Raw genomic sequence first — 12,850 nt, forward strand, 5'->3', positions numbered from 1 at the left:
GCCATATTCATCAAACGAACTCAACATCAACTACATCGGTAAGTTTTTTTGTTAATATTTCCAAAAGACAGCCGTGTAGTGATGATAGTATGTATATACCAATTTAAATTGCTTTTAAAATGTTAATACAGGTGTTGGTAGTCCCCAGGCGATTCGATTTCGAACGTGATTATTGTTTAACATTCTGCATACGTGCTCATTTAATTAGTCACATTAGTAGTCCCTGAATATTGTGGAATTGAAATGAGAAAAAAATAACAATTTTAGTGGATCCTACCATTAATATTTGGTCATTTATGTCACATCCAAGCATACAATGTGACAATTTGTGTTCACAACCAATGAACATGACTTGTTGATGAATGCTAAATGCATGATGTCAGTCTAGTTCAGAAACACAGCATTATTTAAAAAGTAAAAATTTGACTTTTGAAGCCCAGTCGGCTAAAAATGTTTTAGCTAGTAACCAAATGTTACAGAAAAATTGTTCCTCAGCCAAACCGATTTTATCCGAAACGTAAAAAACACCTATCTCTTAGATCCTGAGGAAGCTCGCAGCGCATGCAGCAAAAAACGTCGGACATCGTGCGATGTTGTCGTTACGACTGCGTGCCAGAGCAGGCTACCATGAACCTGTCGGTGTTCTCCGGCTTCATCGGCGAGGAGGCCACGACCGGCTGCCTGCACTACATCCTCGGCGGCGGAGCGGGGAGCTCGTCCAACGACTCCTGGAGGGACGCGCAAGACGCCGACTCTGTGCCCAAGTTGCTGATCGGAGCGCAGCAGCAGGAACCCGCGTATGCGCGAGTCCCGATGACACTCTTCTATTCGGCCGTCTTCACCTTGGGCATGCTGTTCAACGGGGCAAGCATTCTCACGCTTCTCTTGAATTCACACCTCAAAGGTGAGAGGGAGAGAGAGAGAGAGAGCGGCAGCGAGAGTTCGCTGCCGCTTTTGCAAATTTAATTTCCCGAGACGTCGCAGCGCTGAGCTGCCACCGCTGGGATGCACGTTTCAGTTCCTTGTGGTTAAAGCGGCTTCCCAAGTGGCGTTGTGGTTGTTGATGGTCCCAGCCCAATCATCAAGGATTGCACACACACACACACAAAAAACCACCAATATTACATTTTGTTCCCCACTTAATGTGGCTAAATTCGTGCTCTGAGAAGTAAAATATCACCGCGAGTACTATACACCACGAGTACTACACACCACGAGTACTACACACCACGAGTACTACACACCACGAGTACTACACACCACGAGTACTACACACCACGAGTACTATACACCACGAGTACTACACACCACGAGTACTATACACCACGAGTACTACACACCACGAGTACTATACACCACGAGTACTATACACCACGAGTACTACACACCACGAGTACTATACACCACGAGTACTACACACCACGAGTACTATACACCACGAGTACTACACACCACGAGTACTATACACCACGAGTACTACACACCACGAGTACTACACACCACGAGTACTACACACCACGAGTACTACACACCACGAGTACTACACACCACGAGTACTATACACCACGAGTACTATACACCACGAGTACTACACACCACGAGTACTATACACCACGAGTACTATACACCACGAGTACTACACACCACGAGTACTACACACCACGAGTACTATACACCACGAGTACTATACACCACGAGTACTATACACCACGAGTACTACACACCACGAGTACTACACACCACGAGTACTACACACCACGAGTACTACACACCACGAGTACTACACACCACGAGTACTACACACCACGAGTACTACACACCACGAGTACTATACACCACGAGTACTACACACCACGAGTACTATACACCACGAGTACTACACACCACGAGTACTATACACCACGAGTACTATACACCTCGCTGATCTCGTCAAGAAGTATAAACCAGCACACGAACTCCCGTCATCCTCGCAGCGACTTTCGGCGAAGCCATCGAACAAAGGTGGTCATCGCGCGGCGCTTTCAGATGCGCTTCTGCGGCCGTCTGGAACGCTCTTCCTTTCCGATATTAGGAAGCCGCTGGAGCTATGCACTTTAAAATTTATACTGAAAACTCATTTATTTAAAACCGCTTTTTTGTGTGTTAAGTTTGTTATCCCACCCCCGACCCCCCTCGCACCTCCGATTAACACGGCTGGCTACGTACGGTGCGAAAGAAGTTGAACGTACACACACGTCCGCACCGATTGTCGACGGCAGGCAATGTGGTGCGGAGCTACCTGCTGAGTCTCTCCGTGGCTGACATCCTGTTACTCCTCACGGTGCCCATCACGCTCTACCGCTCCTACTGGCACTACCACACCTGGCAGCTTGGCAACGTCACCTGCAAGCTCTACTTCATGCTGCGCCAGGTGAGCCTCGAGTTGGCCCACACGCCGAGAACCCACCGTCAAGAAAACATAACACACGCAACGACCCCTCCAAGTCCGATGTCGATGAACGGTATCAAGCAGCCACGCGTTTCCGCTGTACAAAACCCGTTGGTTTATTGATGGTTTTTCGGTCAGTTAGTTTAAGCATGTACCGTGACGCTTGAAGTTTCTTTTAGCTGGTGGATGTCTCTTGCAGGTATGTATGCTGACTTTCTTTCACGCCGTACGTAGCCACGTGTGCTAATAGGAGGTGCGGGGGAAGGACGACACAAAAAGCGGTTCTAAAGAAATGGGTTTTCAATCTCGATTTTAAAGTGCATCGCTCCAGTGGCTGCCGTAGGTTGTTTGCAGAATCGTTACCAAGCAACATCAATCCACTGTTGAGTGGAGTGGATTGATGTCGCCATCTCTCAGAGTCCTGCAACGTAGTCATCCTAGCACCTGCACGCAAGCGAATTTCATTGCTCCATTTCCATGGCGCACGTACCCGTCTGCCGAGTTTCCCTCCACCTTGACCTGCACCACCAGGCAAAACGTTCCGCCCAAGCCCATTTAGTTTTCTTGACACTCAACACCATGTCTAACCGTTGTACGTTCTCTTATTCGTGTGTTCCTGTGTGTTTATGTTAATGCATCTCTGCGTGATTAATAGTACACTTATCACCCGACAATTGGATGTCAACTTTTGCACAATATACGCAACAACATTGGGTTCATCTGGACATCCGTGTCATGCTGGGAATTCTTGTTGTGCTTTTTGCCGTCTAAAACACTTCTCTGTAAATGCCATTAGTTCCCGACCTGGTGGTATTTTCTCTTCCGCCGCACAAAGTGCTGAATGTGTTCACGGCAGCGCTGTTAACTTGGCCATCGCCCTCAATGGAATACTCAGGGGACGCTTTCTTCTCATTACCGAGAGCCATGGGGGGGGGGGGGCACTTTACGCTGAGAGCCACATGAACACAATTTTTAGGTTGCCAAGTGGACCCCATTGGTTCCGAGTGGTGGCCACCTAAAAGCCATTGATGGGAGGGGGGGAGCTTTCAAATCCTTTAGACTGCACTTACGAGTGGTGACGTAGCTGAGCTTCCTCGTCGAATGTGAAGCTGTGGAGGTGGCTGCGTAGCACAGGAGGAGGTTCGTAATGACCGTGTCAGAGAACTACATCGTTACCGGTGGGGCAATGGGTGTCAAATCGGAATTTCCATCAGAATCGTGATTATTCCGGGTTCCCAGCTGCAGCGAGTTGATCGCCTGGTCACCAACCTTTGTTTTCTTTTGTCCGGCTGCTGATGTGGATATAGAACAACAACTACAATCTCACATTCGGGTGTTTCATGTGATCAGACACTTCGGTCTGACTAACACGCGGCACACACAGCAAGCATATAGCAGAGGGCTAATGAAGTAATGGCAATCTTCTGGGGCCATTCTCTACGCAAGGTGGTTGCAACACTCGCTAAGACAATTGCGAATGATGTCACAATTAAGATGCACGTAAAATAATTGAAAACATGACAACAAAAACTATTCGAACGAATAATGTAGTTCGAAGGAGTGGAGATGTGAGCATTTGGGAGGGCGCCATCAACCCTGGGGACATGAGTTCGATTCTCAGCCACAGCTCACATCAGTGGGGGGCGTTGATATCTGAACTGGTCCTGGCCATCTCAAGCCAGAGGACGAGTGGACTCTAGCCGCCACGCATATAAAGGATTTATAGTGAAAAACTTTGTTTTAACGGGTTAATTTTTACCAACCTGCATTGACCAGTGTGGTGAAGTGTGTTCGTCAAAGAACGTTGACCCAACGTTGCATGTTTATTGGGGAAATGGCTGTACATGAAACTGGGCAGTCCTGTGGCTTGAGCTCATCCGCCAGGTGCAGCCCTGCAACTGCTTGCTCACATCACTGCCGGCAGAAGGAGCTCGAGAGAGTAGAAGCAGAAAGATACATAATATTGTGACCTGTAGTGTGGTGGCTGAGTGAGTGAGTGAGAGTCTGAATGAGTTGACCAGGGTGGGGGGCGGGGGGTGGATGAACGTGTCCCGGGCCAGGTGTACTGCTCTGCTACGAGCTGGACCATCACGGCATTCACGGTGGAGCGCTACGTCGCAATCTGCCGCCCACTCCACTCCGTGCGGGCCCGGCATCAGCGCATCAAGCCGCGCGCGCCGCTCGCTCTGCTGGCCCTCGTCTGGCTCCTTGCGCTGCTCAGCTCGGCGCCGTTCGCGCTCACCTACGGCGTCGCGCCGGCGTGCATCCTCGACTACACGGTGCAGCCGGGCAGCCGGGACGCGCGCGGCGTGCTGCGAGCCTCGGCGGTGTGCGAGCTCGTCGAGCGGGAGCCCTTCCGCGCCTACGGCGGTGCCATCGCCGCGCGCGCAGCCCTCTGCTTCGCGCTGCCGCTGTGCGCCATCGCCACGCTCCACGCGCTCATCTACCGCAGGATCAGGAGGCGGTGCGGGCAGCTGAGCAGCGCTGGTGGTGACGGAGGAGGAGGAGCGGGAGGAGCGGGGCGAGGAGGAGGAGGAGGGGGGCGAGGGCTGGACGCGGGCAGAGGCGCGGTGCCGTGTGCGGCGGCACGGCAGCAGGACGAGCGCAAGGCGCTCAAGTTGCTCGGTGCGCACGCCCCGACTGCTCCAAGTGACCAGAGACTAAACGAAACGTGGGGAGGATGGGTGCGGGGTTTGGGGGAGAGTTGGGGTGTGGATGTGTTAAAGGGGACGCAGCGCGTGAGTTACTCAGTTGAAGACTCGATTATTTTAGAGCCGCTTTTTGGTGTTCGTCCCCGCACCTCCGATGAGCGCGGTTGGCTAGGTACGGTGCGAAAGAAGTTCAACGTGCATACATAGGTACATAAGCGAGTCATAGCCGTAGCAGACCAGTCAACCAGTGGCGCGGTGTGTTACGTCGAAAGCTGAACCAAGCTGAACAAAAACGTGATAATTCAAATGTATAATGCGCATTACATCCTCGGATCCCAATACGCAATGCATGGGAAGGAAGAAACAACAACAGGGCAACCGACCAAACTGAAGAGGGGAGGCCAGTTGAAAGAGATGGGTTTTCAAAGCAGACTTAAATATTTCGACCGTCCATGAAAGCATGATTTGCGCGTATCATCCGGACACGATTTGACGTGAACCACACCCTCGCCTCCCCCACGGTGACCACCAATACGTGGAGTGCAAAAAAATAATGTTGCGATCTCAGAGCAAATCATAACTCGAAACGTAAAAACAATTCCCATTGAGGCTATTGGCAAACAGAAATCCCCGGTTAAGCATTCGAACATTTAATAAATCATAAAACGTTTGGCAACTTTCGACAAGGCGAATGGTTTATTAAATCCATTATATTAAGTTCACTTGCTTGCTTGCTTGCGCGCTTACGACCGTGCAAATCTTTCGGTCGTTTTTTAACCCACTTCCCGTGATCCAATCGAGCTGACATTTTGCACACAGACTCGTTGTGCGTGACAATTTATTTTCGTGAAAATTTTTTCCTAAATTTTACACTTTTTAGGATTTTTTTTTTTTAATATTTAATTACCAATTGCTTAATGGTGGCAGGCAATCATCTGACCCATAGGTGGCAGCCATCTCAAGTCAGAGGACGAGAGGACTCTAGCCGCCACGCATATAAAGGATTTATAGTGAAAAACTTAGTTTTTACGGGTTAATTTTTTGTTCGCGAAAAATCGCGCGTAGAATCGCGCCACCTCGTGGCGAGTTCGCGGTAACTGAATGGCCGGCGGTGAAAACCGCGCGATGGGATCACGCGGCAAGGGGCCGTCCATAAATGACGTCACGCATCTGGGGGGGGGGGCAGACATTTGTGACGATGTGTGACGAGAGGAGGGGGGGGGAAATATGACGTCACATCAAAATGCGCAACTTTAAATCAATATAGACAACACGTTCTACTTAATTAAATATACTTTTTAATAAATGTTTTCTCCTACAACATTAGAGTGCAGCTACACATTAAATAAGCACTACAATGACAATAGTTTAAAGCGATTTGAAGCATGTTTTATTTTGGGGGGGGGGGGGGGGGTAGAGCATTGTGACGTCATATTTTAGGGGGGGGTCTGACTTTTTGTGACGCCATGTGACGAGGGGGGGGGGGGTCAAAAATCGTCCAAAATCGCGTGACGTCATTTATGGCTCAGGACAGATGGAAGTGCTACTTGAGGGCCCGATCCTTCCACCGCACTACAGAACTCATCATTGGCCGTAGTTGTCCGCACCCTGGGAGATGGCAGTGAGAGCATGTTGGTTTGTGAACCCGCCCATGTGAATCTCTTGAGTTTATGCCATTGGGTTTGTTTGTGGTTTCGTCACATACATAACAACACACAACGTGAACTCGGAACTGGTCAGACATCCCGAATGCAGGACTGTCGACCGCCTCTTTCCTGGCTAAACGAACGAACGAGTCCATCGAAACCGTGCCCCTCGAACAATCCTCACCGCGTGTGCGCGCCCATCTCCTCCTCCCAGGTGCCGTGGTGGCTGCTTTCTTCCTCTGCAACTTCCCCGAGACGGCGCTCTCCCTGGTCCACATCCACACGGGCCAGTGGAGCCAGGAGACGCACGCCACGTACACGTGGCTCAAGTTCTACCTCTCGCTGCCCGCGTGGTACGCCAACAGCGCCGTCGACCCGCTCCTCTTCTGCATCGCCTCGCGCTGCTTCCGCTCGGCGTGCCGGCACACGCTGACATCGCTGCTCGACCGCGCCGTCCTCGCCCTGCGGCTGGCCCTTCCCAAGCGGAGGGTGACGCTGGCGGTGCTGCGCTCGTCCTCGTGGAGCCCACACGAGGGCGAGACCGCCGGCGGGCCCGCTTCGGCCGGGACGCCGCGGCTGCTGTCATTCAGGCGGGGGGTCACGTCGCCACCTCCGGCGGGGTCACGTGTGCTGCCGATGGTCACGGTGGCGGATGATTCCTCGCACTCCCTGCCGATCGCGCAGTCTCCCACGTGGTCGCCAGGGAGTGCCCGCAGGGGGTCCAGTGGCGCCGAAGAATAGCTCCACAGGCGCTCATCCGTCGTTTTTTTCTTTAAATATGTAATTTCAAATGTGTTCGCAACTAAGATTTATCTCTGTAGTTGGGCAGGTGGGGGTCTCAGAAGTTGTTCTGCAAAATCCGTCTCGATCGATCGAAACGTCGTAGTTTTCTGTTATTTTTATTTTCTTTGAACCTATCTACGTGACTTTACCGAAAGACCCAAGAATATAAAATAGTTTAGTTTCTAAGGGTGAGCCAGATAACCCTGGATGTACAGATTTGCTTTGAGGATTTTTTTTCAAACACCCGAGTGCTCACTGATTGGTCATTCAGCATGATTTGTCATGATTTGAGCTAGCCAGTAGATTCAATAATTGATTCTCTTGGTCTCTTTTTACCATTAAGTTTGTATTGTTTATCACTTGATCAGTATCACAGTCCAGTGACGTCAGCACACGAATCTGAGTCAAGTAACATGGTGTCTGTTCAAACGAGAAATGGGGGGGCACTGATTACTGTTGGCGACCTTTACACTGGTGGCAACTCCACATTCCCATGGCAGGGGCGACGTAATCATTCCTTGTGCGATAAAAAAAAAATCAGTGTGCAGGTTCTTGGTGAAATATTACATAACGTAGGTCTTCAAAGAATAAAAGTACACAGGCATCACCACACTTTGTAATTCTATACTTTCATGTCGAGGCTAATTGCGTAGTTTTTAAAATTATTGTGAATAAGGATGGTTCATCTCGAGTGTAAACACCTTTGCAATACAATTATCAATATAAAATGATAACAATCAGGTGTTGAGGTCCACATGGCAATAGTTTAATTTGACTTTATTTGCATAAATGAGTGGATTAACTGTTTGTCAAAATTAAGAGGACATGACATTAACTTATATGACAAAAAAATCCGATCATTCAACTGGAAAGAAATGGCAGAGAGATTTAAAAATGTTTAACTGAGACCACAAGCAACTCATGGTTGACATTACATATTTACAAAAGAAAAAAGCAAATACTATCAACTCTCAAAATAACACAAACGGCAACGTACATGGCTTTGGAACAAAAATATGTCGCGTAACAAATGCATACTATGTTCAATGTAAATGTACAACACACCTAACAAGGACATATTCTTCATGCTAATAAGTAATGGTAACATGTATAGCTAATTGACCTTTATATTTTACGTACGGCTCATTACGTGCTTCCTTGCATGTACAGCCGTGCCCAAGCAGCTTCGATTCTTTGATATCATGCACGCATTTCGGAGGGAATCTTGATTGGTGCGTATTTCTGTCTTGCTGCGATTTGAAAATTGACGTGCACACTGGGTAGGCAGCCACATCACGAGGTGAAGAATTCCCTCCTTCGTCTTGACCGCGCTGCTCACATGCTCGGTGGTAAATTCGTCACATGCGGACCGCACCCACTGCAATCAAAATGCACCGCGTTCACCAACGCCGTCATCAAACTCGACATTAATCGCCGTTCTTTGGTAAACAGAAGCACACCTACCCCCAACGTCTCTTCTCCGTGACCTCTGCAAGGCAACGCGTGACACGGCACCCGACTTGGCTGCTTTGCGTCTCGGACGTAGCTCAGCGTCTACTGCGCCCCGCCGCCGTTGAAATGCGTTGACAAGAGCATTCCTGTTTCCAGAACGGCAACGAGTGTTCCTTGACGAAGCAAGGAATGCCCTTGGCTCCTCGTCTGAAAAACCATCTCGACCCGCGTCCTCGCTCTCCAACGCACAGCCGGGGTTCGTTCCTCTTGCTGCCCACCGCTCCATTCCTCCCGGGAGGACAAAACTGCGAGCGTGGCGGACGTCGAGAAGAAACGACGCCGTACCGCCACGCGTCCCGTCCCCGCCGCCGCGCCGGTCGAGCGGCCGGCTCACGCGGAGGCCGCGTCCGCGCTCAGCTGACCGTTCGGCGGGCCCGCCCGGCTCACCGGGGCCCAGCGGGCGCACGACACGCACGTGTACGCCAGCGCGGCCAGTAGCAGCGCGGCCAGGAGGAGGGAGAGGAGGGCCAGCGTGGAACCAAAGGCGGCCTCGGGGATGGCTCGCGGAGCCAACTCCACGGGGATGAGGTTGGTCTCGTTGAGCATGTAGCCCAGAGCCCAGCCCGCCTCCCCGATTGCTTGGATGCCCTCCACCTGCTCGGCAGGACGGAGACGCGAAGCGCAAATGCAAAGCGTGAGCACGGGCGCGGGGGTCCACCTTTTTGCAGCGGGGCATCTCTGCTCTCTGCATGCGTGCGTGCGGGCACACCCACGCATCCGATATCGACCACCATCAATTCCTCTCATCCTCGGCGTGTTCGACTGCCCTGTCCCCTTCTCCCTTCACTCTGCGAGGCTGCGCAGAACAAAGCAAACCGCGGCAGGAGGTGGGGGAGGTGACGAGTTTAAATTTCGCGTCGGCCGGGCCTCGACGGCTCACCTTTTTGACAAACTTGATCTTGATCCACGTCGAGAAGTTGAACTTGTAGCCGTCGATGAGCAGCTGCAGCAGGTAGTTGGCGGAGAAGCAATAGGACTTGAGGTGCTTTTGTTCGATTTGTGACGAGGCCCGCACCTGTTCACGGACGGAAGGGGCCGAGATCAGCAAGACGGTGCGGTGGGACGCCTTTCTCGTTTGCAGTTCCTTGTCGTCGTGAATAAGGGGCAGAGAGGGCACTGCCCCACCCGAAAAGTACCATTCCCCAGAAGGTCATGTTGTGACATAAAACTTGCGGAGTGCCCGATTCATGAATACCGTGCGTATAAAATGATAACTCTGCTCGAACAACCGATGCTTTCTGTCGAAGCTCCCAGATGGCCATTACTCAGTGGATTACTCAGTGGGAGGTCGCTCATTTTACACTGTTGCTCTCATACCTGGGAACTCCCTTATCCACAACTATCTCGACTGTTGACTCCCCCCTGTTCAAGTGCAGGCTGAATACCTTTCTGACTCTGCCTCTGGATGCCTTTCCCTTTAAAACAAATATGCCCACGGTGTTTGTACACAGAGTCTCGGAATGCAATCGCTTTCATCTGCTGTGCAAATCCAAATCGCAGCGTGTTGTATTAATGTGTCCAGAAAATCCTCACTGAATTTCACGGCTCTTTTTTTACAGGAGGATCCTGTATGTATGTTGAACTTCCTTCGCACCGTACATAGCCAACCGTGCTAATAGGAGGTTCATTGTTTGGCCAATTGCTTTTTAAAAAAGGATTAGCTTTCATGTCCATATGTATAAGTGTATGTACTTTTGTGATTTAGTGGTTGTGCACAGCGCTACGAACCTGCCTAACCCGAGTTTGAGACACAGCTACGGCTACCATCAGTGGCGACTGTCTGAAACAGTTCTGGACCGTCCGCTGCCCCTCCCGCCCCCAGGTCGACTCAGCCTTAACCTGAGTACTTGGTGTGGTATGTGAAAACATCAGCTGTGGTGGGGAAACAATAAGGTTGCTGGGCATTAATTCTAGATTTGAAGCTTTCGTGACTGCAAGGCATCATATTCTTAGGTTTTTTCGGTAAAGTCACGTAGGTAAAACATCAAAATTAATGAAAATAAAATAAAAACGTCGTGATTTTTGTTTTTTTTATATTTTATTTTCATTAATTTTGATGTTTTACCTACGTGACTTTACCGAAAAAACCTAAGAATATGTTGCTGGGCATGTTTCTGGCCTCACCACCCTCTGGTGTACAGTCACAGACCTTGCCCCGACAGTGAGGCTAAATGAAAGTGTTTGGCTTTTTTCACGTAGGCGGAACCCCCCCCCCCCCCCCAATAATCGAAGTATGTATTCACGTAATATAGTGTCACGCGAAAAGAATGCTGAATAAAACACCAGGAGCTTGCCTCGTTCCAGGGTTTGTTGCAGAATCTTTCCACGACTTCGCGGATATAGTACACGTTTCCCTCTCCTCTCAGCTTTAGGAAATCCATCACGTAGTAGAACGCGGAGAAGGCCTGGTTACGAAGTGAAAGGGCGTCAGCCAGGGTCAGCCATCGCGCACGCCAGGGGTATAACAATCAACCACACCAGCCCCCCCCCCCCACACGTCGTCAGTTCGATGAACTGTGGTTATTGAGCATCGCGGTTCGATTCAAGAATCCTTTCGCTTCCAAGTGTGATTCCCGTGTGTGGTTCCCGAGTGTGGTTCCCCGAGTGTGGTTCCGAGTGTGGTTCCTTCTCTCGAGCGTTTACCAAGCAGCGCTACTTGGGCACCTCTAGGAGCTGAAGAGGCAGGCAGGGGGTTACACGTTGCTGGTAATCGCGAGAGAAAGAACGCTCAATGTGGAAACACAGAAAACCACACTCGGATGCAAGCGGCTGTTGCTGCAACAAAAAACCATCCACGCGGTTTATTTCTACGAGATCGGGTCGAACCAGTGACCCCTGGATTGCAAGTCCACCGCGCTACACATTCCACCATGGGAACACCCCACGAGGTGTACGTACATCCGTACGCAATTCCTACCGCGTGCACATTCCACATTTTTGTTTTTACATTTCCCGACCGAAACGGAGGTGGACCCAAGTGCGCGCGCGCGCGCGCACTGACCATGAAGGACCCGGACACGGGCGGCTGGTAGACGCCGTCGAACGTGCAGTCCTTGCGTCCCGCGCACGACGAGTAGTTGAAGATTTGCGCCACCGCCTCGGCGCACTTGTCAGCCTGGCCGGAACCTCGCAGCAGCACGCGGCCCTGGAGGGGGCCCGCGCCGCCGCCGCGCGGCCCGACCGGTGGCTTCAGCGCGGCCGTGCACGGCTTCCCGAACATGTACGCCACTTCCAGCCGCTCCTCGAAGCCGCTGTGGTAGCACGGGAACGTCACCTCCACGTCCGAGGACGAGTTCTGCGTGACACGGGCGTGCAGTGAAACGTCATGATGACGTCATTGTAATTGCAATGTTCCCACTTTGCGAGTTTTCCCCAATCTAATGCCCCTCACGTAGAGTTTTAAACAAGAACGCCACCGACTAAAATGCAGGCGACGTTGCCTGAACGAAAGTTGTGCTGGATCTCACATTCAATTTCTCCGGTCACCTGATAAACATTATCTATCAAGGTTTCACTGTACACAAATACTAAATAACCGTACCTACACGATACGATACAAGTGTTGTGAGGATAACCAGTAGGCAGGTTTTAGGATCATTAAAGTTACGGTCAAGTTCTTAGCTCGAGGGAGCACAGGAGGTCAGGGACGCTGTATCCGGGTCACAGTTCGGATCTGGCTCGGGCCGAGTGAGCACGCGAGGTGAGGGCGATAGTCGGCCTACATTGAACTTCTTTAGCACCGTACGTATCCGACCGTGCTCATCGGAGATGCGAGGGGAAGAAGGACAAAAAACTAAACACAAAAAGCAGTTATGAAGAAATTAGCTTTC

General features: G+C 50.9%; 2 protein-coding genes across 4 annotated transcripts in view; one reads left to right on the top strand and one right to left on the bottom strand.

Moving 5' to 3' along the window:
* Positions 1 to 7,466, top strand: LOC144931376 (neurotensin receptor type 2-like). The gene is made up of 5 exons (XM_078855181.1): positions 1 to 38; positions 622 to 904; positions 2,259 to 2,410; positions 4,489 to 5,053; positions 6,940 to 7,466. Exons 2-5 carry the CDS (start codon positions 628 to 630, stop codon positions 7,464 to 7,466), a joined length of 1,521 nt encoding a protein of 506 aa, XP_078711307.1. The 5' UTR covers positions 1 to 38; positions 622 to 627.
* An 804-nt stretch (positions 7,467 to 8,270) lies between these two features.
* The window catches only part of LOC144931473 (ectonucleoside triphosphate diphosphohydrolase 8-like), a 51,982-nt gene continuing 47,402 nt past the window's right edge, over positions 8,271 to 12,850 (bottom strand). For 2 of the 3 annotated variants that reach the window (XM_078855315.1, XM_078855316.1), the window contains 4 exons: positions 12,022 to 12,315; positions 11,315 to 11,425; positions 9,901 to 10,035; positions 8,271 to 9,614 (listed from right to left, as the gene is read on the bottom strand). In XM_078855315.1, the coding sequence (XP_078711441.1) occupies positions 9,351 to 9,614; positions 9,901 to 10,035; positions 11,315 to 11,425; positions 12,022 to 12,315 (804 nt within the window). In that variant the 3' untranslated portion in view covers positions 8,271 to 9,350. The remainder of the gene's footprint in view (positions 9,615 to 9,900; positions 10,036 to 11,314; positions 11,426 to 12,021; positions 12,316 to 12,850) is intronic. The other variant, XM_078855318.1, reaches the window with a different exon arrangement.

Source organism: Lampetra fluviatilis, chromosome 4 (genome assembly GCF_964198595.1).
Source record: "Lampetra fluviatilis chromosome 4, kcLamFluv1.1, whole genome shotgun sequence".
Lineage (NCBI taxonomy): Eukaryota > Metazoa > Chordata > Hyperoartia > Petromyzontiformes > Petromyzontidae > Lampetra > Lampetra fluviatilis.

Excerpts from the sequence above, each read along its gene's own strand:
- LOC144931376 (XM_078855181.1), top strand. The coding sequence starts at position 628 with ATGAACCTGTCGGTGTTCTCCGGCTTCATCGGCGAGGAGGCCACGACC. Across the intron at positions 905-2,258 it reads CTTGAATTCACACCTCAAAG|GCAATGTGGTGCGGAGCTAC; the intron begins GTGAGAGGGAGA and ends TGTCGACGGCAG. Across the intron at positions 2,411-4,488 it reads TCTACTTCATGCTGCGCCAG|GTGTACTGCTCTGCTACGAG; the intron begins GTGAGCCTCGAG and ends GTCCCGGGCCAG.